General features: G+C 40.0%; 1 protein-coding gene across 1 annotated transcript; it reads right to left on the minus strand.

Moving 5' to 3' along the window:
* Positions 1 to 540: 540 nt before the first annotated feature.
* SEC24A (SEC24 homolog A, COPII coat complex component) lies at positions 541 to 27,168 on the minus strand. The gene is made up of 23 exons (XM_074883330.1): positions 27,019 to 27,168; positions 21,077 to 21,598; positions 18,616 to 18,783; positions 16,844 to 16,921; positions 16,362 to 16,528; positions 15,596 to 15,768; positions 14,472 to 14,574; positions 13,556 to 13,682; positions 13,093 to 13,202; positions 12,582 to 12,694; positions 11,833 to 11,951; positions 11,168 to 11,223; positions 10,661 to 10,867; positions 10,236 to 10,356; positions 9,484 to 9,642; positions 8,811 to 8,984; positions 8,303 to 8,413; positions 7,368 to 7,543; positions 5,718 to 5,855; positions 4,939 to 5,043; positions 4,708 to 4,800; positions 4,048 to 4,151; positions 541 to 3,655 (listed from the first exon to the last, which is right to left on the minus strand). Exons 1-23 carry the CDS (start codon positions 27,089 to 27,091, stop codon positions 3,541 to 3,543), a joined length of 3,312 nt encoding a protein of 1,103 aa, XP_074739431.1. The 5' UTR covers positions 27,092 to 27,168; the 3' UTR covers positions 541 to 3,540.
* Positions 27,169 to 27,328: the final 160 nt, after the last annotated feature.

Below are 27,328 nucleotides of genomic sequence, written 5' to 3' on the forward strand. Positions count from 1 at the left end.
GCATTAACTTACGTATGATGAACCAGAAGCAGCAGTGATGACAGCTCATAAAAAAATTAGCAAGCATAAGATGGAATGACTTTTACAAAAAGGTGTTGAAAGAATAGGTTGTTAAATGAAGATACAGGATTACCTATAATAAAATTGATCACCACCTTGGGAACACTGCTGAAGGCTAAATTCCAACCATCAATGTCAGCTGGCTCTTGAGACCAACTTCCAGCCACGTGGCAGGGTACCACGGGGGGGGGGGGGTACAGCACCACTGTGGGCTGACTGGAAGAACAAACCCCAAGGTAGGACTGAATAACAATGCTGACTGACAGAGATGCTCTGGAGGGACAAAAAACTGCCAGTGACAAAAGAAAAGTTTGAGTCAGCTGGAACTAATTTTCTTAAATTCCCTCTCAGGTTGTATCATCTAAATATTATGTTTTAGCTAAAAGTAGAATTTATCACTCGTTGGTACACGGTATTTATGTCAATTGATCAAATACATTATTCTGGTTTTATTTATAAGAAAGGACTGATGGACTTACATGAGTTCTTTCAGTTAATTTTTATTGAGTAGCCAAATCTGATAAATTAGCACAGATAAAATAAGCATTTGCATGTGTTACAAATGACTTTTTACAGGAATAAAACAGTGAAAATTACAAACTGTAAAAAGGAGGACAAGTAAATCCTGTCTCAAATTCAGAAGGGGGAAGATTTATAACTTCATACTGAAGATCAAATGTTTGAGTTCAGAAAACAAAGATTTAATATTACAATATTATACACTACTTTACAAAATTAAATTTACTATAAGGATTACATCCATAATAGTAAACAGAACCTTAAAATCACATTTAATGGTCCCTTATTTAACAGCCATTCTGTATCTTTGATTAAATTCTGTTAAGAAATTAATTCTAAATAAAAGTGAATCATTCTAGTTATTGCAACACAGTCTATGTGGACTTAAGACTCAAATATATTAAATTAAAAAAGATAATGAAAGCAAAGGAAAATGGATGGTAACAATGTTGGCTGAACACTAATGTGTCAAATACAGAAGTAGTTTAAAAAAAAAAAGTCTTCAACTAGAAAAATAGAGTACATTTGCAGTGGTGGAGTTGTCATGCTGAGATCTAAGCACCAGAGCCACTCTTGCCTATTTTTGCAGTTCATCTTCAGTGTCCTCATTTTTCAACTGTATGTAAAAATGACACGTCACAGGTAGTTTGTGTGTTCATCTGTCCTGTCCTGCCCTTACAGCAATACAAGGTGAACCAGCAGGCCTTTCCCTCTGCGAGGGAATAAACTAACGAAGTTCAACACAGAATTTCTTCCAAAGTGAAGAGAACTCCAAGAGGGTTCATCTGATTCTTGTTTATAATGTTTTGCTCTGTAAAACTTAGGGACTCTACTTCAGAGTTGTTAATTGCCACAAGGACTGACATCTTTAGCCATTAGTCTGGTGTACGTAAAGCAATGAAGCCATCTCCAACATTTATGTTTTTTTAAAAAAAATAAGGGATATAGTAGCAAAATACAGTCATAGTAAGAAACAGACTTTGGGTGGGCTGTTAGATGCAAGGATGATTTTCAACATCCGAGTGATAATACACCCAAAACACAAGTTGTAAGTCATAACCTATGCAAGTGCATAGCTTCCATTTATGATTTAAATGAAGAGCCCCTTTCCCCCAGAAAAACAAAAACAAAAAAATCAGACTGTCAAAACTTAAAAAAACCTCTTCACTATGACTAGAAACTGTGCAATTCTCTGAAAAGCTGTTCAAGTAAATATACTCCTGTTTGCTATGGAGGCAGCAGACAGGGAAGCTTAAATTGGTTCTATAATAGTCTTTTCATGCTATTTTAGACATTGTTCTGAATTTTAGCTTCTTGTGCTCAAGTCACAAGAACAATTTCCCCAAAGAAACTCCTCCCCTGAAATAAGGCAACTCCTGACAATCACGTGCAGCTACAGCCTGAAATGGCAGCAAATGATTACCCTATGATGTCCTTTGACATTTGTATCACAAAATGTAAGTTAACTAGCCTAATCACAGTACGTGTTTGACCACTCGTGTTTCACCTGTTCAAGTTACTTGCCCCAGGAAGTAGGTTTTGCGGGACCTTTAAGCTTACCACCAGTGAACAAAAAAACAAACCAAGATTTTTCCATATGAAACACTTCCACGGGCACAGGGATACGGTAACTTAAATACTCTTTACGTTGGTAGCTATCAATGATAGCTTAATCTCCAAACCAGAACAATTATAATACACTTCTATAAAATAATTTAAATATCTTTGTATATAAATTTTCACTTCAAGTCCAATGTCAACTTCCATCTGTATATCTGACAGGGATCTGAGAGTATATTTAAAGCTTTTATTTGGTGCACACTGGCTTTGGACCTAGGCTCATTACACAGCTGCAGTAAGAAAAAAAAAAAGTAATTTTTGAAAACTTCAAGCATGTCTCAAACCATAAACAAATCTTCAAACGTAATAGATTTTTGTCTTTGGAAAAATCATTTCTTTTCCAATTTTAATGTCAGAATATTCAGTGTTGTCTCAAAACGTTAGGTTTGAAGTGCTGTCATACAAACCCACTTCAGAAACACACTAGATTTTAGGGGCCTAACATTCAGTTAATGTAAACAAGAGCCAAAAGTCTACTAAATGGAAACCAAAAAAATCTGAGAGAACCTTCCTTGCCCTTCCCCTCCCACACCATTCACAAACTGAAATGAAAACTATTCCTTTCACTGAAGAAAAACAAAGCTTGCCATCTACCTAAGTCTACTTTTGCTGCTGATTCAGCCACTGGCTTTTTAATATGTCTCATACAGGGCCCGCTCCTCCCCACTATTTTTTAATTAGAATACTGACTTTTTAAAAGCTTTAACAAATTCAGCCATCTTGTCTGGCTTAAGCTTACCTTTAGTCCTATTAGCCATAATCCAATCCAAGCACTGGATTCTACATTTCATAAGTATTTGTTCGTTTCACAATGAACAGTTGTTTCATTGCTACTTTAAGCATTAAGTTGAACATTGAGATGCTCTGTCTGTAATCACTGGATGCACTTAGAAAGAATTTCCCTGCAAATCATGATCAGTATTGTGAGGTTTTATATCTAGCAGCAAAAAAAAAAAAAAAATAAAAGGCAGAGAGTTACAGAAATATACATTTTGAACAACAAAGAACTCTTTATTTTACAAAATGTATTTCACCTTTTCAGTATTGCCTTTGTAAATGTACTTCATGCTGCAACTACTTACAGTAAAAACATGATTTGCAGCAAATTAAAGGTGCTCAACCAGTTCCAACAGTTTGATTTTTTTTTTTTTTAAGGTACAATATTATGTAGTTGCACATTTGATTTTCAGATGTGGTCCTTTATTTGCTTTAGTTCGTTGAAATCACAGTGAGAACTTCTCATCAACTGCCTCAGGCCACAGATTTAATGAAGATATTACAAGCACAATCGTTCTTTACTGCAAAATCTTTCCTTAAAGAAGTGAGCCAAAGGCTAGTGTTTCATTTATTCACTTGCTGCTGTATATGAAGGAGGAATTCATAGTATGATAAGGCTGATTCTGTTCTGTCTTCAATCATATTTTGCAGAAAACTTGATTTCAATGGACTGTCATCCCTTAAAAATGAAAATATAAGTGTTTGAGTGAAATAAACAGTCGTCAAGATCTACAGTGCAATGCATTAATAAAGTTACGGGTCAAGTGGCAAGATATCTCAAGAGCTTAAGGATGTAGGAAAAGAGGATCTCAGATAGCCCTTGTGATTAATCTTAGCAAGTGCACTTATCAGCATTTACTTCAACTAAAGATTGTTCTGACATTTAGTCTTTTTTAGTCTGTGGAAATTCTAATTGGAGACAACTCATAACAAGTCACATCTGTTGTCAAATCTGTTAGGCACAGCATGCGCTATTGTTAAAACTTCCATTAAGAAAGTTCAGTACATGATATCCAAATATGCATTGTTAAGAGGTCCCTAAAGAAACACAAAGACTTAAAAAATACTTACTTTACTATATATAGTATAGGAAAGAAGGGTCTCTGTTCTCTCAGCCAAGAAATGAAAGCTATTGTTCTGATGGACTCTGCAGTTTCAAGTTCTGGGAGATGCGTCTAAGAGGCAAAGGGTATCATTAATACGTACATGGTATTTTTCAGAAAAAACAATAAAAGAAACACTTAAAATAGCCCAACTCTATCCTAATCAGGTATGAAGGAAACCCAGGTAGATACGTTTTGTGATGTATAGTTTTAGTCTAGTCTCCTTGGAAAGAGCTTGAAACAGTCAAGTGCAGCAAACTGGTATCAGCAATTGGCTATCAGAACGGTGATCAGAGCTGTGATCGATACCTGTTTTATCACAGAAACCGAAGGATTTCTCACTAACCCACTGTGCTTACTATTCACAGGTACTCTCGGTCTGCTCCCACAGTTCTGAGAAACTTAATCATTGCCAGCCTCTTCTTACTGTACTTTCATGGGAAGATCTATAAAGTTTTAGCCTGAAGAAACTCTGAGAGAGGTAAGAGAAATTATTTCTTTCCCTGAATCTGGATTTATAGTGAATAATAACTAGAGAGCTAGTATTTGAATAGTGGTATTTTAGTTCTTGTGAAAATAATATTCTGGCAGCACTGTACGACTGGCGTACAGCAAAGCAAGCACGTACCATGTTCTGTGGTACTGAGCCGTAATTTGGAACTCCAAGGACTTGGTTGATAAAGCTCTGCCCACAGTTCTTCCCAATCCACAGAAACATTACCTGAAAGACACCCAGTGATAACAACATTAATCCAAAGCAAAACCACACCTCAGTCTCCTACACGTTTTGAGCTCTCATAAAGAACACGTCAAGTAAATTTGGATACATTTTAAAAATCCCCAGCAGCACACAACTTACAGAGCCAGCATCCATAAGGTAAGCACCGTCCCTACTCAACTTCTCCACTGACAGCTGGAGAATGGGTGGCTGAGGTATAGTTCTATCATTTATGTTAAGAGCCCCCTAAAGTAAAAAGCAAAAAGAAAACACAGTGGTTCACATCCCGATGCATTGAAACAGGCACAAAACCAGAAGGATAAGGACGAATAGGACGTATTACACTGAATAGTGAAGCTGGACCCTTTTTCTCAGTTTAGTTCAAGTCATACTTCAAATGCATAATTTACTAATAAATCTCTTAAAAATTTTATTTAGAGGGGGTGTACTTCATCAACTTAATCTTAGCTAATTAGTTCTGGACTATCAGATTTGTTACGTACAGAAGATGTGATTTCTACTCAGGCTCTTATTTTCTCTCACTGTTCACAGAACCACTTTGACATTTTGAAATAAAGGAAGCTACAGAGGGACAAAAAGTTAAAGCATATGTTATACTGTCTTCACATACATGTGATTTATAGTGCAAGATAATGACATAAGGCAAAAAGTGAAATAAGTTAGGAAAAACCCTTCCCCATCCATCCATAGCCAGAGCACAGCTTCTCTCCAGAATTCATCATTCCAGTCCCACATAACAAATGCATAAATGCAACAAATGGGAAAAATATGAAAGAGTAAATTCTAGCTACACAGCTTTAACGTGGGAAACCTGTGTGAATTTTAACACAAATTTATTTTCACATCATACAAATCTTTGGGATCAGGAACACAGACCATGCAGCAACGCAAATACTCACCTCATCTGTGAGGTTATCAACTCTGTACAGACTGGGATGTGTCATCAGCATGAGGTAAACAAGGGGCTGGTTTTTCACTTGACACATGGTAAAAATGCGTTCATCTAAACGTGCGTTCGTCCCAGTTTGAAATGCTTTCTGCAAACAATCAGGCATTTAATTTGGCCATTAAAACAAAGTGAGATAAGCTGTACTTAGCACACCATCTATTGTTTATTTCTAACTTAAACTTAAGTCTTAGAGATGAGCCATAAGTATTTTCTCATGGTATGGTATTTTACCACTGCTATTTTACTTCTCCATAGTTCTCTTCAGTGTTTCACATACAAATCATACAAGTCTCCTTATTCCCATTTCTGGGCTCTAGAATTAACCATGACCTTGCACCATCAATCCTTTCTGGTGAGCAGTACGGCTGAGATGAAAGCATCTTGAAATATGTCTCTCCTAACATACACCTCAAAAATGCTACTTGAGGGAATTTAAAAAAATAAATATTGGAGCAGTTTACGATGGACTTCAATATACAGAATCTTAGGTAATTCTGGATTTACAGGAAAGATATCGTCCTGGCTTGTTGGGACAAAAAACCCCAGCTATAACTGAAACAAGGGCTTGCTCCTCCCACCTAACTGGGTCAAACACAAAGTCTTCTACATGAAAAAGCTCAAATGTCAGCATGAACATGCTTGTAGCAACATGCTGATTAATTCTTTATCAAGAGGTATGAATCCGAAGATTCTCTGTAGAACAGAAAGCCAGCTTGTCCAACACTTAAAATAATTTTCAGTATCAGTTCAGAGAAATCCAGTCAAAAAATAATTACATTGAGCAAATATTGTGAAATGCTTTAAGCCTTTTGCAAGAACAGCCAGTTAACAACCTCTCTGCCAGCCAGCTAGCTCTCTTTTAATCCACACTGAACTGCTGTGTGGATCTACATTTCCAGGAACGCACAAAAATTGGATTCCTGAAAAAACACTCTACCAGTACCCTGCCACATTTTCTAGACTAGTCAGTGTCTTTAGTATTTTCCTATTCCTTTGCTTAAAACACTTACACTTTTGGTTTTATACACACTTCTAAACTCCCGCTTCTCAACTAGATCATTCTTCACAGTGATATTCTTTAAATATCTTCTCTGTCCCCTATTGCTCTCCTCTGCAGGCAAGAGCAGAAGGCTCATCCATTACCCTGATACGTTTGCTCCATAAAATTCTCCAAATTCCTCTATTTTTCACAACATAACAGACTCCATGATAAAAACACATACATGTTCACCACCTGTAAAATTGTATGTTACCCACTCCGGCCTAAGAAACAATTAAACAGGCTTTGTTCTACACGGACCTTTCAAGTCATCAAATTCTGGGGTGCAGAGAAATGGAACTATTATCCTGAGAGGACTCTTATCTGTGCAAGAAGAACTGTTCTCAAATCTGTAAAATATCTCAGTACTCTAATTGGAAATTGCAGGAAGGCTCGTTTTATTAAACAATCTGAATCAAACAATTCTCAAAATCGAGTCCTACAAAAATACTGAGAGAGAAGATAGATGCTATTTTGTACATCACAAAAATGTCCTTTTATTTCAGGTTGACATGCCAAACAGACAATCATCCCCTTGCACAGCGTCCTTTTAACGCTTACCTGTTTTAAGAGTGCCAGCACATAAAGTGGAAAGAGGCGTAGAGAGTAGGGGGCCATGAGCCCAGGCTGTTGAATGCTCAGGACTGACGAACGGTAAGCAGATAAAGAATCTATCACCGCGTTGACCAAGGCATCCCGAGCATCACTCAAGGTAGCAGAAACTGATCGGTCCACAGCTAAAAATAAGAGTACAAAGCTCAAATAAGAGACTTTTTCTCCCTTGGTAGGAATACAGTCACATATGCTAACTTTTATCATTTTAACATATACTGCTGTGCATCTTCATAAGCTTCTACTACACTATAGAGGAAGCCAAGACAAGTGATGCTGGAAAAAAGCCAGGGGCCCATGATGATGCACCAGACTAAGTCCAGGTGACTACATACAGCTACACTTCTTAGTCTGGAGAAGAGGAGGCTGAGGGGAGACCTCATCGCCCTCTACAACTCCCTGAAAGGAGGGTGCAGGGAGGGCGGATGAGTCTCTTGAACCAAGTAACAAACGATAGGACAAGAGGCAATGGCCTCAAGCTGCACCAGGGCAGGGTCAGACTGGCTCTTAGGAAGGATTTCTTTCCAGAAGGGATTGTTGGGTATTGGAATGGGCTGCCCAGGGCAGGGGGGGAGTCCCCATTCCTGGAGGCATTCAAGAGTCACAGTGACATAGCACTGAGGGATCCGGTGGAGTTGAGAATGGTCAATGTTAGGTTAAGGGTTGGACTAGGTGATCTTCAAGGTCTTTTCCAACCGAGATGATTCTGTGATACTTTACCTAAGCCAAGCATTAAAAAAAAACAACCCTCTTAGGTTTGCAACTGGGAAAGCACTCTTAGAAAAAGAGAATCTTTTCTTGTAATGTTACTTCCCAGAGGATTACTGCTCAGAGCTTTAGGGCTACCATCCATACCTATCCAAACAAGCTCTTATCATGCTTACCCATATTGGCTAACAGCCCGGTGATGGCTTGTACATCTGCCCCTAGATAGACATCACTCAGTGTTGTTACAACAGGTAAGCACATAGTGTGGACACGAATTCGCCTTTCGCCTGTAAGAAAAGAACACTCTAGTCTCCAAACACAACTTTTGTTTTAAAAACAATACAAGAAATGCCACTGTTTACTCAATGGCAAAAAAAAATATTAAGATTTAATCTAATTTGTCATACAAGTGGTGATTCAGGCCATTTCCAGTAGCATTTACAATTAGTTCTCAGTTTCTGGGTTAAGTCTACCTATTTTCAGACCAGAACTAAGTTTCCCAAGAAACCGGAAGAAGCAATAACATCAACAACATGCAGTAACACATCACAGCTGTGATCTTGATAGAGAAAATAGTTTGTGTAAGTTACAGCAACTGAACTGCAGCTGGTAAATGGACACGGAAAGACTCATCTGAATACTGCACTGTTATAACACACAGCAAACACGACCTAGGTATCTTACCTTTGCTGGATGTGTACAGGAGCGCTGACTGAAAAGAAACAACTTGCATATCAGTAAGACTCTCTTCTACTGACATCTGCACAGCATACCCCGCATCTGGATTCACGTTGGGTAATGACAACAAGTCTGTAGATCGTACGAAGAAGTTCCCATGGAAAGTATGAATGGAAAGACCTACAAGATAAGCATTGTATTGAATCAGTTTTATTTTTGTAGTCACGAAGTACAGACACACGTCTGCCATCACTGATAGATGGCTCTGTATCAGAATGTTGAGGTCCTTCTCAATGAAATAGAAGTATCTTCAGGAAAGGTGAATATCCCGAACAGACAGCTAGTCCATAGAATCCACAAAGCCTAGCAGAAGGCAGGAATCTGGAAGTCAAATCAATGCAGAATAGTAGTAAATCTCTAGACTATAAAAACGGTCCCTCGTTGAAATTTCCAGTTTTAACAACTGCAGAATGGAACTTGGATGCCACTACAGATACTTCAAATACAGTCTTTAATAAATGGTCTGATTCCTGGCACTGAACTTTACTTTTCTAATCTTTGTCTTTTAACCATTTACGCTTACGTAACAGCCAAAATACCAAACCAACATACCCAAATAACAGCAAACACCCTCTTCCCCTTTGCCCCCCACCCAAAATCCAAAAAACTGCGTTCAGACCTTTGGTGCATCTTATCCTCATGACAGCCTCAAACCCAATTTTTCTAGTTAAATATCGTTTCAGCTCCTTTTGCAATTTCTCCACCTGGACAGGGTTGTGTTTATGATGGTAAGACTGGTAGTAATAGACACTACCTGCAGAATACCTTGATATACAACCTGAAACAAAACCAACATGCATTGGCAGAGTGCAGACAGTTGCCGCTGTGGTCTTTAAATATACCAGTTGAATGCAATATTCTCTTTAATTATTAAACTGTTCACACCTGCAGGTAGCTCTGTTACACAGTTACAGACCTGCATATAGAGACACAGATGGAACACAACTACATGTTCAAGTACGTATGTAGTTTCAGGTGTGAAATAATTTTCCATTGGCCTAAAATGACAGGTACTTTGTCACTTGAAAGTTGGTCAAATAGAGAAAATATAATTAAAATGCTAATGAAGCTTACTCTGAAGATGTTTACACTGACTGTTAAAAGGCATACAAGAATGAAAGTATTTCAGCCACTTATACCAGGATCACAAAAATCCTGTCTCACTAAGGGAGAATATGAGAACAGCTAGGTTAAATCAGGGAGGACTGAAAGATTACATTCTATTCACTGACACTGCTCATCAAGGATGAATTTGCATCTTGAAGTACTAGATTAATTCAAATCAGGTTCATATACTAAATGTTAATGTAGATTCTATGCATTTGCCAAAAGGACAAGAGTCACATGCCCCAAAACAGCTTAATGACTTACCTAGAGAAGCCAAGTCAGAATATTGTCCACTAAGAAGGAATAAATCCACTGCAACCTGTTGCCCTGAGCAGTCCAAGGCTAACTTCTTATAAAAATCAGTCGATGGTGTCAGATGTATGTCCTGTTAATACAAGGGAGTATTACAAAATGCAAAGGAAATTCAAACAGATTAACACACTTATTGCCTGTTTTCAGGCTAATAATTGATTCTTCATCACCGATTAGAGTGATATCTTTAAAAAAAATCAGATCATTAATCTGTGTTTATAGTGCTTGGGAGTTTTTTTTGTTCTTTCTACCACCTTAACAAAGGAAGGTTAGGTCAACAAGAGAATCACAACATTAACGCAGAACAGGCAATTCCCGAACTACCTACATGTAGAGAACAGGGCAATCAGTTCTCTCAACCTTTTTGCTTTTCTAACCTTTGCAGTTGCTCTTTGGTTTGGCTCTTCTCGTGACTTCAGTGCTCCCATTCCCACAGATGGAAGCTGTGTCTGGAAGACAGAGATTCTACCTCCAGTGGGGGACATCAGTTTAAAGGCAGCCTGTAACGCAGGTCCCAGAGCACTCTGAGTTTCCAGGGACTTGGTAAACATCTGTGGCAAGGTCCTCAACAGATCTTGAATTAGCTACAATTGAGAAAACAAAAGCATTAAGACTAGGAGTCTTTGGAATGTTCTTCTTTATAGAGCTGATTGCTGAACACTCCTAATATAAAGGTAGTAAAGAAAAAGCCCTAGCAAAAGTCCAGTACTGTCTTGTTTCAGATTGGCAAAAGTTTAGTCACACAGATAAAATTAAAATACCTCTTTTTCCACCTCAAACTTAGCATGTAAACCGTAGGTGTTAAAGAGCATTAAGTAATCCAGAAATTATCAAGCATATCCCAAACTATGTGAATATCATTAGTCATTTAAGGTAGTTCTTACCTCTTTATTTTCATTTAAATTTACTAGTAAGTTTTCTGGCATTGGTATAAATACATCTGGAAGGAAAAAAAAAGTATTTAGGTTATTTTTTAAAAACACATCAAGCTTCCCCCAGTTGTATTTGCCAACCATTATAGCTACTGAAAAAAGAACATGGATCAGTGTGTACACTCATTTAAACATAATTATGCGGATTTCTTTTTTTCCTCATAAGCATACGTGTGGCTTGAATGCCACGTCAGAGTAGTAATCGACAGGGCTGAAGGATAATCAAGACCGTTAAGTAAAAAACACATAATCAAGATTTGCTACTGTTCGTTCTGCCCTGCCCTTTAACATGCAGTGAAAGGTGACTTGAAACTAAAGGCAGAAGAACAAGCACTAAGCATCAGTCACTACAGAATCTATAGCAAGTTACCAAGCATCAGTATTTGGGATCCTAAGAGAAATCTAGATAATTGTACAAATTAAACTAGAAGTTAGAAAGGCTGTCTTCATGTTTTGTCATGAGCAGCTACAACATTGCTGACATTAGTGTCTCTAGTAATGGCTTTAGAAGTCCCTAATGATCTGATCTAGAAATTCCCACCAGAGGTACTTTTTAAAAAGGCTGTCAAAACCAGCAATCATTAGTAGATAGAATCACAGAATTTATTTCTGCATACCTTCAATATCTGAAACTATAAGCATCTGAGGCTGAGAGAGACCTTCCTGAAGACTGTAGAAATGGATTGTGCTGTCAAACGTTATGAAGCCTATTTTTGTTCTAGTGTTCCCAGGAAGCCTAAAAATGAGACATACGGTGTTCAGCAAGATGAAATTTCATTTCTGCAGGCTTTTTTTTTTTTTTAAAAACATCCATTGCACCTGTCCAAGGTTGTTACCAAGTAGTTAGCTTAACAACTACATTGCAATAGCTTGACTAAGTCATTTTGGAGGAAAAAAAAAAAAAGGAAAAGTAGCTCATAGTAGAATCACCTAGCAAATACTCAAGACATTTAAGAGGTAATAAGAAATGGAAAAAAGAAACAAGCTGCATTTATATAAGTTCAAACAGCATGTATTTTATGAAAAGTTTATTAGATGTATGCATTCCTTTCAGCAAATACTTCTCTAAATTTCAGCTTTTAAAAAATACAGTTCAAAAGACATCATAAACATGATGTTTATTCCTTTTTGGGATTGGTGAGGCAGATAGGAAAGAGCCAGACAAGCCTCAAAATTACATCTTATACTGGTGCAGCTGTCATGGGAAAAAGGCTACAGCTTCATGATACATTTTAATACAACATTGGCCATTGCTAGCCAACGCTTGAAAATTTCTCTTCTAGACAGGAAGTACTGGCACATTGATGTCTATCACAGGTTTCACAAGAGGAATGAAAACAGAAGATTCTAAGAAAAAGGTACTTACAAGTCAAGATTGTCTAACAAGGTCTGGCAGACTGTATTCAAGTATCCTGTCTCGATTGCATTATGAGAGACATCAAACACAAAGAGGTACACAGGTGGTTGAGGTGGACGTAGCTGAGCAAAGAAAAGATTACCTTTAATTTTCAAAATGACATTTATTAGATTGGATTTATTCATTCCACTGCACGTTTAAACTCTATTAAAACAGCACACAGATGATACCTAAAACTTCTGAATGCATCTGTCTCTTAATGGGTAATTCCAGAATTATAGTTTTCTTCCAGAAGACCTACAAACACCTACATATTCTAAATATAAAAGAACTTTAACATCAAAAATGTTTAGAAGAGAAAAACTGTCTGAAGTTCTTCCCCAGGAGTTCTCAGATACACTCCTTGAGGCAGCAACTGTTCTACTGAGCTGGAAAGCATCCTCTATAACAAGGCTTTTTCTGACTTCCCTCTGGAAATAAAACAAAGGGAGATAATAACTAGAAGTAAATAAAGCCTTACCATGTATTCAGATGGAGCCATAAACTCAATAGTAGCATTCTGGACTTCAGGTCTTTTATGAGGTTCTCCATAAACTCTTGTCACAGGATTATACATGAATTCTTCAGGAACTATGCAGATAAGTTTATATATTATTACTTCACACTAGTATTAGCTGTGCTGCATTTTCAAAACAAATCAATCAACTTTTTTGTGCCTTCTGGGCAACTCTTCTTGGAGAACTACACTAGGTAGGGCAGCTACTTTGTCACCTTCTAGGGTACCTTGGGAAACCACATCACTTACTGTGCTTTGTTAGTGACACCACTGTCTGCCCATGGGAAACATCCCTCATGTCTCGCAGCCCCAGTGTGACTGACAACCCCTAGAACTGATACGGCCAACAATATCACAGTCTCAAAAGCCAAGGTGGGATAGGTTAACCATAACAGTTTAAAGCAATATAAGCACATTTAAAACCTACCATCATTCACTCTATAGCACAAATTGCATTTCCATCTCCTTTGGTCTAGAAAGCTGACAAAAGGGTTAATGTATGTCCGGCAGGAACGGCATCTCACAATAGTACTTGAAGTCACCACTGGCAATTGCTGGAAAAGAAAAGCTTCCTGTTTTAAAGCATCACCACACTACAGCTATTCATCTACAACAGCATTATCTACACTGTGCTTCCTGGTTAGCTAGTCAAAGCATACTTGTTGAAGGAAGAAGAATTTCTGCATCCTCACAACACCCCTACAATTCCTTAATAAAACAACTGGTCAGAACTGAGCTTTAACCTATTGGACTGCGTAAGTTCCCTTTTCAAGCCTCTAAAGTCTTGAATTTTACACTGATGGTTTAAGACCAATACAGATCAAAAATCAGAAACGCATATCTTTGAAAAATTACTTAAATTGTGAAAAATAACAATGCCTAAAAGAAGTACTGCTAAAAAATCACAAAGTCTCCTGGCTACCTGAAGACATCCAAACCTCTTTAACTTTGTTAATTCTTAAGAATTAGTACTAGGTTTGGTATAGGGAATCAATAACTACAACTGATATGTGACAAGATAAAGCTGTCTAAGCAATACTGGAATTTAGCCTTCTGTCACAGCCGAGTGCTGTGCTGCCTCTAAGCTGATGGTTTTTTGAGGTTTGGGAGGGTTTTTTTATTAAGAAGTGAGGCTTGAAAGTTTAAAAATGGTAGGGAGAAAAAATTCAGAAAAATTACAATGATCTGTGTGGAACAGGGAAATGCCAGTTACCAGAATAATTTTTCTGGGCCAAGATTAGCCAACATACTTGCCCTTCTCTTGTAACTCATTGTCCAGCTCTGGACTTTAATGCAGGCATAGTTGACATTTCAGCATTTAAAGTTTTGAATATTTGTCATACCGATAAGTCTTTGAAAGGATGAAGCAGGAGCCCCAAAGGAAGTTTGGCTTTATTCAATAAGGCCTGAGTTTGAGGAATGTTAGTCAGGGTACAGCGGAACAACCTACATGGAGGACAAAGGGTTATTTTCAGAGGCTTTCACATAAAATGATGATTCAGTAGTACAGAGCATCCTTTATATTTTTCTAGAGATGGTGATGGTTCCGTTTCCAGATAAAGGGTCTTCTCCAACTCTGCCAAATCACTGTTTTAGTCTGAGCTTGACCCACAGTACATACTGAGTTCTTATGTTATTTTATACACGTGTTCTTTACACAGAACCGAGTGTCATTGTAGTCACTCAAGTCAAAGGTAAGCCTAACAATTTTAAAAGTTTCACCAAATCTTTATATACTAAGTGTTATTTTGGAATACCATTTTGAGGTGGTCTTATATACAAATCTAAACCAGTGAAGTTTAAAAAGTTGTCTTAAAACTACACAAAAAAACCCTATAAACAACCCCACAGTCATTTCAGGGACTTCAGAACTCAGTGGTTTCCAGAAAGCACAGATGTTCACAATATTTCTGCAAATCCAGTCCAGCTCGTTTGAATGACCAACTTCACAAAGATGCTGCTATTTCCTTTTTCTATCATAAAAGACTTGCAAAGCAGTACCACCTGGTTATACACAGTCTGGTTGGTCTCCTCAGAGATATGACTTGAATAACCAACTGCCAGCCTCTTGTTAGACATTCCATTTACTCCATTGTTTTAAATGGTTACTTCAGTACAGAGGTCACTCATGTTTCTGCATTCACAATCTTTTTGGTGTACCTCACTCAAGTGAGTTAACTCCTATTTTATATCTTTTCTCAGTTATACTCATGGCCAGTTATATTGTAAAGTTTTTGTATTGTACCTATCTATAGCTGCCTTGCCTTTCCTCATACTTTCTACACAGGTAATTTTCCTCACTTCAATGTTTAAACCACTTACTGCCTTCACCATAACACAGTGAATTCCATTTTCAATGTTTGCTACTCACAAAATTAAGGAGATATTTTGTGAAGAGTTACGTTTACAAGTCAGTATTTATACTTCCATTTAATTTTGATGACTTATAGCAAATGGGTAATCTTACTCAGGGTTACAATTGAGCTTCTGGATGTCTTCATGCAAGTTTGGGACAGGAGCCTTCAAGAGGGTCGTGGGAAGAATATTTCTTTCTTGAAGAAGATTCACAGGTCTTAATCCTTCTTGCTGTAGACTCAGGCCACCCATAGCTGCAGTTAAGTGATTAGTGCCCAGGGCAGGCTAGAGTCAAATAAAATGTCAAAAATTTACACCAATTATTTGGATGAAACCCACAGTTCACTTAAAAAGCAAACATATTTCCCTTTCATTTTTTTTTGTGTATTAACTGCCATTGTATTACAATGATATATTTAGAAATACTACTTGCTACATAAACTTGGACTTAGACATATAGCATAACAGAGGTAAAAACCAGCATACATTTGCTACAAAGCTCTTGAAATACAGAGGCTCAGCTGGCAAAAGCATTGGTCAGTTAGCTTTGAAATTTCAGGAAAAAAACCCAAATACTTCGGCTAACAATAGCAACCCAAGGGAAGCCAAAAGCAGCTGAAAGCTTTAAGAGGAATATTCTGAACAGATTCAAGGATAGAACACTTCAGAAAGAGCTGGCACACAGCTTTTCCAGACTGGTAGCAAGGTGTCAGCAAAAACCTTAGTTTCAGACTACATCTACCATATTGAACAAATGGCACACCAAACAGTGAACCAAAGAATCAGCACCCATAGATGCACAACACACACCAATCATCACTTTTCTTTACCCACACACACCACGGGCAGTACTGAGACAAAAACCAGACCATCTTTACCTGGTGGAAATGTTTTGATCCATCTGGATATTGCAAAGCAGACGCTTGCATTCCTGGTGCTCCAGGTGGAGAAGTGTTTTGGTAGCCTGGAGGTAAGGTAGGGTAAGAATACCCAACGCTTCTATTCATCTTAAGATTTGGGGGTGCAGGAGAAGGATGTGGAGTCGCTAACGGCAGAGAAGACAAATACTTACAATTAACTGCTGAAGAACAGCAGCCTGCTCAATGCATTAATGCAGCAGGCAGGCTTTTTGTTGTTGTTTAGTTTTTAAGTGTAAACAACTGACAAATGCAGACAATTTTGCTTTACCATACTTACAGGCAGACATGCCTATTGTCAATGCTTCTAATTTCATATTTAGTTTCAAGACAGACATCAAACCAAGTACATATGTTTGTACACAAATGCCTAAACTTCTGTCATTCCCAGACTCTTAAATAAAGTTAGGTAATAGCAAACATTTTTAATTCCAAAGCCTTACCCATGAGGCCACCACCTTCTATTGCATCATAGCTGTTTTGGACCACAGACCCATCACTGGCAGCAGATGTAGCATCACCTATTAAGAAAGACAGTCCCAGTAAAAATTTTCACAAGTTACTAAGAAGCTGTAATGAGGTAACTGCAAAGAAATCCTACTTGCTGGATGAATATTAAGGTTAGCATAGTTCAGATCTACTTTGTTTCTGTCCCAGGACCAAACTGAATTAAATGTACACCTTGGCCTCTTTCTCACACACACTTCCTTCCCCTGCTGACATGACCTCAACAAAGGACATTCATAAAACCCCACAATCTTTTTTCAAGGAAAACCAAAGTCCCTACGCTCCTGGTTGAATGATCTTTTAAGATTACTTTAGATTAGGTATTGGCCGTAACTTCCAAGCTGATATGCAGTGAAGTGTCAGGGGACACTTCCTCCTCATCTGAAGAAGCATCTGTAGGCTAGCTGCAGTTTTCAAAGTGCCTTGGAATTTAGGTACTGAGTTCCCTGAAGAACTTTTTCCACTGACAATTCAGAGAAACACCAAATTCCCCTCACTTACACACTTAGTCCAGTACTGCTCACCAAATGCCAACAGTTCTGATACGGTCACATACCAGTCAAGATATAAATTCCAGCTGAGATAAGAAAAACCTTGAAATTAAGAGTGTGCTCCCAAAGGGCAGCTTGTTGAAAGCTAACTATGTCTAAATATACAGAACCAATTACCTATTGCTAAGGAGAAGTAGGTACTCAAGTTACTTTTATTGTCATTAAATTCTTCAAAGATGGCCCAGTGAAAGGAACCTGCATTATACGCTGAATCTTGCTAGTATGCAGCAGTCAACCTACTTCACAGACTAAACATTTCTATCCCTCCAAGGCCCTGGAAATGTTTCTCTTCATTACGAAGAAAAGACTTTCTAAGCAAAAGCAGTTTCTAATGCATTTCATATGTTCAAAACTAAGCTAAATCTGAATATGCTGTTCTTGTACTCACACAGCTACTACATACAAGAAACTGTCACTCTGAACATGCAAGGAACCAACAGCTCTCACAGAACAAACTATGTATGTAAAAATAAAACTGCCAACTACCACACGGCCCCATCTAGCATGAGCACTAAATGCAATACAACTGCAGGTCTGTTTGATACAGAGCCCTGATGAGTTCTTAAACAATGGCATATTTGTGCAGGGCCCACAGGAGACAGAGAAAGTCAGATATCTGTCTTCAACAGCTGACACTTAACAGCCTCTAGTAACAACCTCCAGAAAATGAACAAATCCAAGATACGTGTTTCAGTGATTTTACACAGAAGGGAAGAATAAGGTACAGCTATGTAAACAGGCAAGGAATTGCAGGGTCCACATTTTAGCTTTCCCTGTAGGATAAAACAATACAGGAGGTTATACACAGATTGTCCTCCACAGCAGTCAGGGATGCAGAGAAATTGGAATTCCAGTATCATTTCAGAACACTAGAAGTAAAAAAAGAGATGGTAACTGTGGGAGACATGGACATGTCACATAGCACTTGGAAATCTATTTTGAAGTGTTAATTATTTTTATTTTATTAACAGCTGTCAACAAGAAATATTTTACTTCCTTCCAGATCCTTACCTGCTCCTTTCAGATAAAATTATGCTGCATTAGTATCAATTTTACTATTTTGAGTGTCTAAAGAACAGTGTACTTGACTTTAAAGGTTGCATATTAGAGCAAGTTGTAATGTTCAAATTCAATAAAAAGAGCAAATTATTTCTTACCTTCTCGATTTGCAGCCGAATTTAGCAGAGACTGTGTATTAGGTGGTCCTGCTATCAGTGTTGATGGCCTAATTAGAGGTGGACCACCAACTGGTGGAGGTCCTAAAGGTGGCCTTGAAGGGGGGTGGAGTGGAGTTAAAGGCTGAGTCACGGGTGGAGGTGCAGATCCTGTAAAGAGATTAATTTTTAGGAGGAGTTTAACCCAGCTGAAAAAGTCACAAAAGTTTTGTTACAAAAACACACAGCTTAAACTCTAAATATTCCTCTTATTCAAATGATAAACAGCGTGAGTTTGACAACTTCAGATTGTTTGTCATGCTCTTCTCATACTGGGTTCCTGTAGCTATTATCCATGATCTCTTTCAGCTTTTTGTGGCTATTATTGGTAAGAATTTCAAGAAGTACAGAAAGCATTCCAACTTCAATTACTAAGTCTGGACTTTATAAAGTTACAGTACTGCCCCACATTAGACAGAGAATAATGAACTAGTAAGAGTCTAAACAAATTCTTTCTGACAGGATGATCATCTTCCACTTCAATAATCTGATGCAAAACAGCAACGTACAGATTTTATAGCTACTAAAATTGCTTGGGAAAAAGATTTCACTTGGGAAAGCATCAGCAATGTGCCGTTTGAATACACTTGCTGTGCAAGTGTGAGGGCTTCTCCTCTGAAATGTTTAACCCTCCATGTTAGAAGTCACAGGAAAGTTTTTAATTGCTTCTATTTTAAAATTCTAGGACTTTCTCAAGCCAGCACATTTAGAAACCCAACTGCTTTTCTTCCCTTCAAATAATGCCAAACCTAAGAGCATTTCCACCCCTTTGTTCCCTATTATTCCAGAGGCCAGTAAAACTGCCCTTTAACTCTAGGAAGACACCGATGTATTTTAATATAAAAGTTAGCCTTTCAAAAGATAAGACCAAATTGTCTGGTATCACCAGGTCTTAACACCGTACAGAAGCCTGTAAGCCATACACAAAAGTATACTGATGAATTCCTCACTGCACAGAATATGCAGCTTCATGAGCCTGCACAGTATGGTCACATTTAAGGCAGGAGGGAAAGGAAAAAAAAAAAAAAAAAGAAGGAAAAAAAAATAAAATCACATCCAGTGAAGTTATCTGTTTGTTCACTTAGTGTTTGATACTGCAAAGCTAATTAATAATTGCTATATGCTGGCAACACTATCACAGAACTTGGAAGAGATTCTGTGTCTAATGGCTGTCCAAAGTTGGCTGTGCAGGCAGGGAGCTGGCAGAGCTTTGTTCTAAGAAGGAGTTTTAAAATGAATTTAGCTCATCTGGTGACCACAGTGATGGTTGTTCTACAGAAAAACCTACCTGGGAAATTGCTCAGGAGGATTCACCTTTGAATGGATAGAAGAATTCTCTTATTCCAGACACTCGCTCTCATTTCATATACCACTTTCCAAAATTCTCAGCATTTTCCTCACTAACTCCAAAGCACTAATTGTTTATTCCAATAAACTGCCAGAAATCATTTAATAAATTCTGTGAGCTTAAGACAGTTTGAACACCATAACAAAATTAGTCAGGCATGTAACAAAAAAACTAGCATGAAGAAAAATCTCTAATGAGGCTAAAAGCACTTCGCAAGAAAAAAATATTTGCTTTAACATTTAAAATATTTCTGTAACTCCTATTTGCACACTCAGTTGGAAAATCCTCTATAACAACAAACAGGAGTTTGGCAAAGAGAAACTCGGGTGTTAACTTTGTTTCCATAATAATCACGAGTTGCATAGTAGAGCTATTTAGTCTTAGAAAATCTTTTCACCACTGCATATACCAGCACACAAGCGGCAGGAAGGGAAGTCTTATGCTTTCAGAGTATTTTTTAAAGACTGACAATTATTATTAGATAGTGAAAATTCCAAGCCTGGAGGAAAGAAGCTTTCCATTCAACTGGCCTCTGTTTTAATGGTACAGAAAGCTTTTCAGTTTTCTTCCCAGGCTGTGCTCAAGTTGTTTGCATCAACCTGACTGAGGCTGTTCAGAGAACTACCTGAATCAAGTGATTAACAGAAAGGTAACGAGTTTTAAACGGCAAAAGACCACTCATTAAACAGGACTGCTGTTTCAAACCACGGAGTCCTAAAGTCCCCACTTGACCAAAGCGTGCCAATGCTCCAACAGCCACCCCAAGGAACGGTGGAGGTCACAGAAACAGCATTACCCACACACAGCTTCCCAAAACGAGACACCATTCAGGAGTTACCTGCTTCAGCCAACTGAAATGCCTGCCCTGTGCACAGAACTTCCATTTCTAATCCAAAGAAACCACCCCAGTATTTGCAACATGCATTTGCTCAAAATATCTGCTTTGACAACCTCGTTCCACAAGCAAAATGCCGCTGCAGAGACTCAATTCTTTTTTTTTTAAAAAAGGATACTTAAGAAATAGACACTGCTGAAATATCAGTAAGTCAGGGTTACCTGGCTTCATATAGCTGTTCTGAAGTGGAGGACCTCCCGGAGAAGCAGCATATTGATAATTTCCTGGAGGATTTGTATTTCCTGATAATGACGACGGTGGCTGAGCTGACCCTGTCCCCGTCACATGAGCCAAATGGCTTGTTTGAGACCCAACTGGCTGACTCCCCGGAGTCTGGCTGTACTGCCAGTTTGAAAGCACTGGTGGGCTAGCTCCAGGAGGAAAGCTACCAGCAGATGAGACAGCAGCTGAGTTTTGCAATGCAGGCAGCAGCACTTGTGGAACAGGACCCGTCTGTTGTACTGGTGACCCGGAGAAAGGTACCACTGGTGGTCTATTGAGAGTCTGCCCAGGTCCTTGGTAATTGTTTAATTGAGAAACATTCTGAGAGCCGCTATAGTTGTACTGTCCAGAGGACTGATGGGGAGGAACCTTCGCCGGCGTCTGATGTGAGTACGATCCTGGAACTGAAGGGCTATATCCCTGGCCATCTGATGGATGCATCAGCTGATTTGGAACAGGACCTAGAAGAAAAAAAAAACCAACAAACCCTTTAGAAAGTCAGTGTTGTGTATCACTTCTTAAAATAAGAGATGTTCCTGGGAATCTCTTTCCTTAGGATTTTATTAGTCTCCAAGCCATAAAAGTAAATTTGGGTTTTTTTAAACAATCAGGTGTAAGTGACAGAAGTACTACAAATTTGGTAGTATTTTGCCATCAACTACTGTAAACCAAACTGTTTTGTTTTACAGTAACCTCGCAACCACTAAACATTCCAGTGCCTGAGCGCCATCCATCCTCCTGGACTGGAATTCTCACACCACACTATTTCTATCTTCAGAAGCACCCAAAAGCAAGCCGACCAAAGAGGAGCGCTCTCCCACACAGCTGGCAGTAGTACAGGCGAGCAGACTGAAAGTGGAAGCATCCATTACGTAATAACAGTTTCACTTGACGATCCACACCAACTTAAACTTCAGTTTACAGCAGACACGAACAGCTCAGGTCACCGTGCTATTTCCCAAGTGACAGAGTTAATCTATCAAAGTTTCTGCAGTTAATTTTAGTAAGAGAACTATTCATACGCGTATCACTCATGTGAGCAGCCAAGTGGTCACAAACATGAAATGAAGGGTAATTTTACATAAAATAATTCACCAATCAAGAAAATAAAACCTGATAGGTTAATGGTGCTTTGTATGTATTTGTTGGCCAGTATAGCTAAACTTTTACTCATTTGAAGAAAAGAAAAGTTGAAAAAAGGTTAATAATGCTCCAAACAGTAAACAGTGCTGGCAAGAGCATCATCAGATTTCTGCTTTACACAGGAACACAGAGAGACAGAATACTGTGAGATTTACAGTGCGGTAAGAAAGCTACTACTACAGGTTGTTCACACCATTCCAACAAAATGGACATTCTGAAGGGAGACACTAAATTTTCCAGCGAAATCCTTCTGAGCAGAACACACTAGATAATACATGCCACAGCCAGTCACGACTCCTTAAAAATTACTAAAAATCTCTCCAGTGTTGTATCATTTCTTTCAGCGACTCACATTGTGGCTCCCCTCACCCCCTAAACACACAGTTTGAATAGTGGAGACATTCCATATACACAGTCAAACATCTGAAAGCAGAAAAGATCCTCTTCATGGTTTAGAGTTACGATTCTTTTCTTTTCAACCCCATACTACTTTCCAGATTTCCAGAATTGGTTAAGATTCGGACAATTTTTTGAACCTAGATAAACAAAAGCACTTAATTTTCCAGACTAGAAACTCCTGAGGGATTCAACACTTAAATTTTAAAAAACATGCCAGAGAGATTAGCTTGGATAGTGGATATGTATTTAACATATAAGTACTGGAAACAGCTGTCACCAGAATGAAGTCACAGAATTTCATTTAACATTAAACCAAAAATGGTGCTTTCCTATTGAAACATTCTAGTTACATTTCAAAAGGTGAGGAAGTTCACATTTCCAAGTTAAAATAACTTTGAACTCTGGCCTTTCTGACAATAAATCAAGCTAAATGCAGAATACATTGAAATAGTTAGGACAAATACTGCACCAGTCATTCAGCTCCTCACTCCCTAGAAAGCCTCAGGCTACAGTTCAGACAGCTGTTACTTCACTGAATATCGTACAATTCCACACTAACTACATAGCCGAGGCAGTACTACAGTGCCAGTGATCTCATCCTCACTGCCTCTGTTATTTGTGCATAAAAATTATATACCATATTATTCTCCACCCATTAATCTCAATATACTACTTATCGTTCAGTTAGGAAATCCAGTTATACCCGACTGTCCTTACAATGCTGCTCATAAATCTCAGTAATTAATAATTCTCTTAAAATCAATGGTGTCTAAACAAAAAGCTTGCAAAGATGAAAATGCTAACAATTATGACTCACCTTCAAAAATTACCCTGCAGGGTATCAGAGGGGTTTTCAACAATTGATTTACAAAACCCATTGTAAATTAAACTTGCTAACTTTAAGGATGATGAAGAATTCTTATGCGATGCCAGGCCTCCTGACTGGAGGTGCATCAGCTGGTACACTGATATAACAATGTTACTATAAGCCGTATGGAAAATACAGAACAAATACTAATTAATTTCATAATTTGATTATTCACCTTAGAGCATGACTCTGTAGCCCAGGCAGGAATCAGAGTACTTGCATTGCTCTCTGACGCACTATCTGCCCTGCTTGAGGGATAAATTTGAGGATAAAACAATGGCAGTGAGGTGAAGCCCCAAACTGACCAACCTGGTATTTTCTATGGCACTTTGCTTTAAAAATCAAATGTACCACAGCATGATGTTCCAAATTTTAATTTTTATTTTTAAAGTCAGAAGCATAACGAAAAGTCTCAATAGCTGATGTGCAGTTCATATTTTTAAGACAAGCCTGCATAAAGCTGCCAACAAAACTAAAGCAACAACATTGAGGGGCACAAACCCTTTCCAAAGGGCTTCACAGTCCACAAAGACTTCTCAGACCTTGCTATTCTGCTGCTGCCAGGTACTCAACCTGACCTGACCTCTTTACTGAGCCCTGTCAGAGAGCATGTGGGCTCCCCAGCTTTCCCCAAATGCTGCTGCTGGTTTTCTGCGCTGTTCTGTGAAGCCAAGAGCCAACAAGGAATTCGACGTAGACTGAAGAGCTTGATCACCTGCACAGCAGCAAAACGACCGACACTCAGAGACCACAGAGATGAGTTAGTAACAGAAGAAAGGCCACCAACTTAACAGTAAAGACACCTCTACGGGAACACAAGGCCACTGAACATTTTTAAGAGATCAGGAATGGCACTAGAATATATATAAAGGTCACCTGATGGTTTTATAAAGTGAGGGGTCAAAATATTAGCGCTGGAAGCTAGGATTCAAGTCGTATTTTCTGCCATGCAGAATTTCAGCATCACCTACTCCAAGCCAGTGATTTAGCACATGACCTTCACCAGCCGCCACCTCTCCAACCTCCAGGAAGATGCAAGAAACACACAGAAAAGCTGCATCCCAACCAAACTGCCACAGGATTGGTCACCACCAGTACCCACCTCAGCTGATTTTGACCCACCAGTTTCCAAACCCAACAGCTTCTAAAGCACCTCATGACCTCAAAGTGCCATGCTAAGATGTCATGAGGGGCACAAGACAGTCCTAGAAGAACTGTTTCTGGTTTGCACTATTATCTGGAAAACAAATTAGTAACCTGCAGTTAAATGAATACAGAATACTGGCCCTATTAGAAGAAAAACACAAATGAAGTAGAGGAAGGTTGCTGCTAAGCAACCTGATGCTCTGTGCTAAACAATTTCCCGGTCAGCACACGGTGCTGCTGTGACAATTTACTGCCTTCATGGACACGCGAGCTCGGGGAGTTACCTGCAAACAGCAACAAGTTGAAAGGAAGAGCTGACAGCTATATAACAATTTAATTGTTCTGTTGGCAGCTCGCCTTCCTCACAGACCACTACAAGTAGCACAATAGTACTCTCAATACCCTCTAGACTGTTTTAAAAGGCTTTGTTTTTACTGTAAAGGTCACGGCTCGCAAGCACCTTCTCAACGTATATTTTAAACAATGCTAAGAACAGTTCATGCGTGAATAATCCAATTTATTCAAAAGGCCAGCAACCCAAATTTTATCTCTAACATACCATAACAACTGTTAAATTTTATTACCTTCTATTTGCGTAACTAAATTTCAGTTCTTTATTTTTTTATACACCTGACAGCCGGGTAGCCTGAAATTCTTCTTCCTCCTCCAACTGCCTGTCCAGAACGTGCTTAATCTGACTACAGGGAAATCAGCAAACATAAAGCAATGCCAGTCTGTAAATCATCCCACTCGATTACTCCATTAGTTAACGTTTTCTTTGTACGTTCTCTGCTTAGCCTATAAGCTCTCCAGAATAGAGGCTCTCTCTTCAGACCGTATTCAGCCGCTTCCCACTTTCTTGACTCTATAAGCAACCATACAGTTGTTTGTAAAATGTCATTTTGCAGATGACTTTGAGGAAAAGCAATAAGCGCGCTGTGAAGGAGGAGGGGGAAGACAAGTTGAACCATTTAATTACTCATGCATAAAGCAGAAAAAAATCAAAAGATCTCATTATAACTGAATTGCTTATGATGCAGCACAACTATTGAAACACAGAAGCATATAATTAAGGAACCAAGTGCAGAGGATGCTGTCTGTATATGTGAAATCAGGAAATACTTCCAACAGCACAGATTTCCACACATGCAAAGAAAACAGATACGGAGACAAGGCTTGCCTTGTATTTCTTTCTTCCTAGCTTAAAAGGCTGTTAAGTTATTCAGTTTCACCTTCAATATCTCGTTTAAAAAAAAAAAGAAAAAGATGTATTTTGAGGGGAGAAAGTCATTAAGACTTTCCCAGATCGTAGCACACTGAACAAGATAATATCGGTTTCACATGAATGACAAGATTAAAAAAAAAATAAATAATCCCGTTGCACTGCAGCCTGCGCTCAGCGAGGTGTCCCCCGCCCGCGATAACCACGGTGCCACATGTACAGCTCCGCTCCCAAGGGTCAGAGGCTCCGACCGCCGCCTCGGCGGTGTCACCCGTGGGGACTCGGGCTGTGGGAGCGGCCAGGCGGCTCAGGCCCTACCTTTTTCCCGAGGTAGCACGAACACAGGTTTTCTGAAAGGCACTTCTGTCAATTTATAAGCCGAGACACACACAGAAATATACGCGGGGATACGTTTGTCATGAAAAAACACTGAAATTGAGGATTTCTTTTGCCTGATCAACAGCTCTGCGTCGTTCTCGGTAACCCTTTCGGCAGGACACGCTCCCACCGGCCGCCCACCGCGACCCCGGGCCAACGGCCCCCAGGACCTGGCACGTCCCGGCCGGGGAGCCAGCGGCCCCCGTGCCCCCGCACAGACCGGGTGACGCTCCCACGGGGGGTGGCAGAAAGGTGTCTGTCACCGCTACCCACTTTTTTTTTTTTTCTTTTTTTTTTTCTCCCTAATTCAGCTGCGCTTCCCCTCGGGACGCCGGGATGCGGGGACGGCGCCGCTGGAACCGGACACAGACCTATCCCCGGGGCCGCCGCGGACCCCCCCGCCCGCTCCTGCTCATCCAGCCGAGCAGCTAACGCACCGGGAGCCCCCGCGGCCGCCGGCTGCTCCCCCGCTCCCGTCACCCCAATACCCCCTCCCCGCCGCTCGGCCCGCGGGCACCGGCCCCCTCCCCCGCGCCCCGGGCCGAGGCCTGCCCCTCTACCCCCGCAGCACCGGGGAGAACAGGCCCAGGGCGGCCGGAGGAAGGGCCGCGGGGCGAGAGCGTCGTGTCGTTCGTGGGTGTGTGTGTCCCCCCCTCAGGCCCTCTCCCCGCGGCCAGGCCCTGCGGCCCTCCACCGCCCCCGGGGCGGCCCAGCACCGCGCTCACCGTTGCTGTAGGGCTGCTGGCCAGCGCCGTTGTGGCTGGGGTAGCCGGCGGGGGGCCTGGCGGGCTGGGCCATGGCGACAGGCTCGGCTGGGCTCGGCTCGGCTCAGCGGTGCCGCCCGTCTGGCGGCGGCAGCGCCCGGCCCAGCTCGGCGGGGGGCGGGGGGGGTTGGGAGTGAGGAGGGAGGGACGTCCCCGCACCGGAAGTACCGGGCGGCGCGCGCAGGCGCGCTGCGTACACGTGGCACTTCCGGGAGCGGCGCTCTGCGGCAGTGGGCGGGGCCTGGGCCTTAAGGGGGCAGGGGCCCGCGGG

This window comes from Strix uralensis, chromosome 14 (assembly GCF_047716275.1).
Source record: "Strix uralensis isolate ZFMK-TIS-50842 chromosome 14, bStrUra1, whole genome shotgun sequence".
In the NCBI taxonomy this organism is placed as follows: domain Eukaryota; kingdom Metazoa; phylum Chordata; class Aves; order Strigiformes; family Strigidae; genus Strix; species Strix uralensis.